This window comes from Engraulis encrasicolus, chromosome 19, assembly GCF_034702125.1.
Source record: "Engraulis encrasicolus isolate BLACKSEA-1 chromosome 19, IST_EnEncr_1.0, whole genome shotgun sequence".
Classification (NCBI taxonomy): Eukaryota; Metazoa; Chordata; class Actinopteri; order Clupeiformes; family Engraulidae; genus Engraulis; species Engraulis encrasicolus.
Window position 1 is genome coordinate 52,152,676 of NC_085875.1, and position 6,000 is coordinate 52,158,675.

At 42.1% G+C, this 6,000-nt stretch overlaps 1 protein-coding gene across 1 annotated transcript in view; it reads right to left on the reverse strand.

Annotated features, from left to right (window-relative positions):
- The window catches only part of plcb4a (phospholipase C, beta 4a), a 118,811-nt gene that overhangs the window by 89,183 nt on the left and 23,628 nt on the right, over positions 1 to 6,000 (reverse strand). The window contains exon 6 of the mRNA XM_063184683.1: positions 4,834 to 4,913. Coding sequence (XP_063040753.1) covers positions 4,834 to 4,913 — 80 coding nt within the window. The remainder of the gene's footprint in view (positions 1 to 4,833; positions 4,914 to 6,000) is intronic.

Sequence of the window (6,000 nt, forward strand, 5' to 3'; positions counted from 1 at the left end):
TCTCAATTAAGAAAATGGTCTGAATTGGGTCTCATGCGAGCAGAGACATTCCGCGGGTTGCACTACCATTTAGGAAATAAATAAGCCAACCTGATTGGTTGGATTGAAATGGATAAGCCAGGGACGCCTAGTTAAAAGGTTCTCTTGTTGCTGACTTGGCCCGATTACATAACAGTCTTGACCTTGAGCACAGAATTTTGGCAAAATCTGTGCAACTGACAAGGATTTCGTGTTCCAAAGATTCGTGTCCATTCCACTGAATTCTGAGAGATCAGGCTGAGAGAGAGAAAGAAAATGTGTATACATCAGATCAGACAGGAGCAGGTGCTGGGCAAATTGCTTTATCTGAAATTACAGTCAGTTAAATAACAAGTGTAGACACACTGATAGACTCTCTCAAAATATTCAAAGCGTTGTGTGCTGATAAATTCACGTTGGGAGTGTTCATCAGTTCATTATTTGTTTTAGAAGGAAAGATAACCATAATTTGCATTTGCACTTGTTGTTTTGTGTATTTCCTGTGCACTTCGTATCTGCTAGATATGTTGACTATGATTATGTCGTCGATTGTAAGTCGTTTTGGTTATAAAGTGACTGCCAAATGTAATGTAATGTAATGTAATGTGCAGGCAATTGAACCAACTACATTGGATCTCCTGCGCATAGCTGTCTCATCTGCTTGGCACCCATGTTGATTGCTTTGAATGTGAGCACTTCCTCTTTTACAGCTAATTTACAGTACAAGTGCACATGGTTTAATTAGCATGCTTAATTTGCAGATACATGCTGTATTTCAATAGTGAAATGTGGTTAATTGAGATACTAGCTAATGGCCAAACCGTTTTGCATGGACTTTTCAGACACTTTTTCTACCAATCAATTTCCAAAGGCCGACATAAACAAGCTTCAGTATCAGGGTCAATTATGGTTTTGTAGAAGCAGATGTCAGGTGGCACAACCACACCTAATGTCCATAAATTCATTATTAATTGTTAATTGCATTGCATTACAGTACACTACATTTGGCAGAAACCTTTATACAAGGCGACTAATTAATGTGCAATCAATGAATTTGCTTCTTGGAAAATCTAGGGAAAAAACAAATCTAGAAATGCACTCAGAGACTGCAGACCTTTGCAACGGAAGTTGTTTGATAGAACATTTTACAATGTTACATCCGATTTTTATTTTAAGTCTTTCTGCCTTCTATTTGTGGAGTTATGAACTGGAATGTCAAAATTCGCCTTGTCCCGCAATTCAATTTGCAGTCACTAGATTTCTAGATTACCAATGGTGAAGAATCTTTTTTTAAACCCTGGTTCCGGATTGTGATCCGGATCACCACCAAAATGTAAGCACTTGTTCCTTTGGTTATTTCAAGTTTCCTCCAAATCTGTTCATAAGTTTTAATGAGTTATCAGTTATCCTGCTGACAAACAGACAGACAGGCAGACAGATAGACAGAAAGAAAAACAAACTGACAAACTGCGCCCGAAAACATAACCTTCTTGGCCTTGGCGAGGGTAATTATTTAATGCATACCAAAGTGGCATTAGCTGTGGTTTCATCACCCTGACGCCTGCCACTGTAATACCGTCATTGACCCATATTAAGATCAGAATAGAATCGCAAAGCGAAGGTGAATAAGTGAAATACAGAATAAGATAAACAGTACACACATACATACAACAGACACCAGAGCACACCCACATGATCCTGGGCCACTACAGTATGAAAGGGCTGGCATTGAGTGTAAGCTGAAAGCTGAGTCTTGGCTGCTATGACTGCCTTCTATAGTAGATATAAATGATATCATATCATACACAAAAAAACATATATCAGAGCCCCTCCATCAACAAACTATACAATATTGAAACGCTGAGGCCCCCTGCAGCTGTATGCACCAACCAGGTCACTAAGGTCAACGGAGAAGAATTTGCTGGTGAGGAAGCCTTTAGCTTCTATGCTTCAAAGCTTTGGAACCAGCTTCCAGATGACGTAAAAAATGCACCCACTATTGATAGCTTTAAATCTAGACTCAAGACAAAGCTGTTCTCAGATGCTTTCCCCTAGCCTACATTTATTATTATTATTTTTATTTCAATGTTTATTTAATTTGTTTTATTTCATTTTATTTTATTATTATTTTTACCTTATGTTTTATCTTAATGTTTTAAATGTTTTTTGACTCTAATTTATTTCCTTCTTTCTTCCCTGTTTCCTTTCATTTACATTTGTTAACTTTGTGAAGCACATTGAGTTGCACCTGTGTATGAAATGCGCTATATAAATAAACTTGCCTTGCCTCGCCCTGCAGTGGACTGAGCGTGTGTTTCCCCTTAGCATGCCCTCTCTGTCTATCTGTATGTGTGAATGGTGAATGTGTGTGAATGTTTGTGTATCTGTGCCCGTAAATGTTGTTCCCCACTCCCTTGTGTGTCTTCTAGAATTTTGTGAGTGCCAATCAGTTTTGGGGTGCGGGTTCTGATTGGCGGGAGGGGTCCGGGCGGGAATAATTAAGGGATGTTTTTTAACAAGGGGTGGGGTTATCGAAAGAGTTCAATAACGTTTTTGTAGCAGAGCTGAGGAGAACATAATTGAGTGAAGCTTTTGCCCGAGTTAGACTGTGAAAGGGCAGGGAATAAAAGAAAATGCTAAACTTTATCTGCTGCCTCCGTCATCCCTTTGAAGTGGCTACCGCTCAACGCTACTTGGGCTGACAGTGAAAGGGAGAGTATGAGTTGATAGTGTGTCTGTGGGTGCTGTGGCTTCTGAGTACTACAGCAGATACCTGATACATACCAAACACACATCACAACCCCTTCAGAAAAGTATACTGTAGGAGGCGTTCATTTTGTTTCCACTTTCCATGGCAGGGTCTTTGCTGGGTCTCGGCTGTACCGTTGCTGGGGGTGCAGCAGGCTTCTATTGTTATTTAAATTCAATGTACGCCACGCAATGACGTCCCCAAAGTGGCGTTTGTCATGTAATCTCTTTTTTGGCCACGGGGAGGAGCAGTGAGGGCCTCAGTCTTTAGCCCGATTCGCACGGGATAAATATTACCTATGCACGCCAGGTAATTTGCAATTATCCCCGGACCGCTGTGATTTTTTCGGGAGCATTCGGACGGGATAAGTAAACGTCTGTTATTAAGGAGCTGTTTCCACGTAGCAGGATATTTCTAAATGCAGATATTTTTCTCTCCTGGTTACATTGGTTTTGGGAGATTTCACAAGCCGTGACCATGGTCCACGGCAAACTGCCACAAACCTTCCTAGTACGAGACTTTGGAAATATTTCTAACTAAGCTCTGATACAGGTTGTTTTTCACTCCTGGTAACACTCTTTTGATAAAACGTAAATAGTGCCACAACTGCAATTACTCCAATCGCCTTGATTTAGTAGTATACTTTCAAAACTTACCATCGAGGAGAAGTTTGCTCATGCGACTATAGCTCACGCGAGAATGTGAGATGTAGTTCCCAAAAATTCCCGAGTAGCCAAGGTATAGCAACATGACTTTATTATCGTTATGTTTAGGTTGATAAATACACACGTGTTGTTGTGCTGCTCCATTCGTTACCAAGGAAAGGATGCGGGGGTAGGCGAATGACGGCTGTTAAAGTTTGTCTTATATTTTTGTTAGCCCAATGTTCAAAATTATATTCCTGGAAACCGGATTTCTGTGAAAATGCTAATCCGTGCATACAACTCATTGTCACCCACTTTGGAGCTCTATTCCCAACGTTTAATGAAGAACTAGTCTCTCCGAGAAGTATGTCCATATTCAGCAGGCGTAGTAAAACATTTTCTTGCGAGAGGTGCCACGGCTGAGACATCATCAGACTGCACCAATGAGAGTCTACAATCGTTGGGACCAGTACGAATGCAAAGCCATCCAATCCCCTGACACGCACACGCACACACACAGAACAGTAGTTGGGGACTATCTGTTACTGTGTGCATACTATCACCTTGCATCTGTCTAATTTGAAAGTAGGCCTATGTGTGTTCATACAGAAATAGACATTTCCAGCTGCAAAGCGTACTGTATTTTGATTTTGATATTAGTTTATTATTTAGTAAATATTCATGAAAAGAAAAGAAATTTGGCAATAGACAGCAGTTTCAATGACCAGCATTGTTGCAATGCCTTATACGGCCCCCATCCTTCACAGTGCACCTTTAATGCAAGTCAACATAGTTTAAGCTTTAGTTCAAAAGTAGTAATTATAAGGTGCTTTTTACTTAAATTAAGATTGACCAGATACTTTATAAAAATTTGTTTGCTAATGTTTCATTTTATGCAGTGTAGGGTTGTAACAACTTGAGAGTGTGGCTGTGTGTTGTGCTGTGGGTGGTGACTCATTGGCCATGGGAGGCAAGAGGAGGTTTTTGAGAGAGAGGGAAAGAGAGAGAGAGCTATGGGAGGCAGGTGGAGGTGTTTGCTCATGCTGGTGGCGCACTCACTGTATAATATAATATCGTATACAAATGTTTGTAATATACAGTCATCAAATCTAATCTTATCTAATATTATATAATATAATATAATGATCGAGGTATTTGTTCATACTGGTGGCATACTCACTGTATAATGTAATATAATATAATATAGTATAGGTAGGTGGAGGTGTTAGAGAGAGAGAGAGAGAGAGAGAGAGAGAGAGAGAGAGAGAGAGAGAGAGAGAGAGAGAGAGAAGAGAGAGAGAGAGAGAGAGAGAGAGAGAGAGAGAGAGAGAGAGAGAGAGAGAGAGAGAGAGAGAGAGAGAGAGAGAGAGAGATGGGTGGCAGGTGTTTGCAGGTGTTTGTTCATGCTGCTGGCGTACTCACTGCTTCCTCAGGGAGGTCATGGGACACACGTTGTTGGCCCTGAAGTTGTGGATCAGCGACCTCAAGCCCCCCGTCCACAGCTGCGCGCGCGCACACACACACACACACACACACACACACACACACACACACACACACACACACACACACACACACACACACACACACACACACACACACACACACACACACACACACACACACACACACACACACAGACAAAGGCACACACACACACACACACACAGAAATGTCCAGCAGGTTTGGTCAATGCATTATCCAGATTAACTTCAAAGGACTGCATGGTGCACCCCTCTTCACCTTTCACACACACACACACACACACACACACACACACACACACACACACACACACACACACACACACACACACACACACACACACACACACACACACCACACACACACACACACACACACACACACACACACACAAACACACACACATGCGCACACACACACACACACACACACCATTCCATGCATGCACACATGCACACACACACACACACACACACACACACACACACACACACACACACACACACACACACACACACACACACACACACACACACACACACACACACACACACACACACACACACACACACACACACACACACACACACACACACACACACACGTTGGGAACCCAGCCAAGAAGAAAGAGTGGCTCCACTTGTCTCCTCTCTCTTCTTGTCCAAAACCAATCCTAACCTTAACATGTCATTGAAGAAATGTTTTTACACTTTCAATTTTATCAGTAACAACACAACTACCCCAGCAAAATGGGTAAAAACATATGGGGTCCAGGATTTGGAGCAAGGGCCCCACCTTGTTGGTATGCTCCAATAGCAGTGGCCTCACGAAGTTACATTGGTGCAGTACACACACACACACACACACACACACACACACACACACACACACACACACACACACACACACACACACACACACACACACACACACACACACACACACACACACACACACACACACACACACACACTTTTGGCTGGAGCACAGCCGCCACACACTCTCTGATTGCTTGCCTGCCTACACACATACAGTACTGTACAGTGCGAAACTTTTGCTAGAAATGTCAGCACCCATCACTACACTACACTATTCCTATGGAAA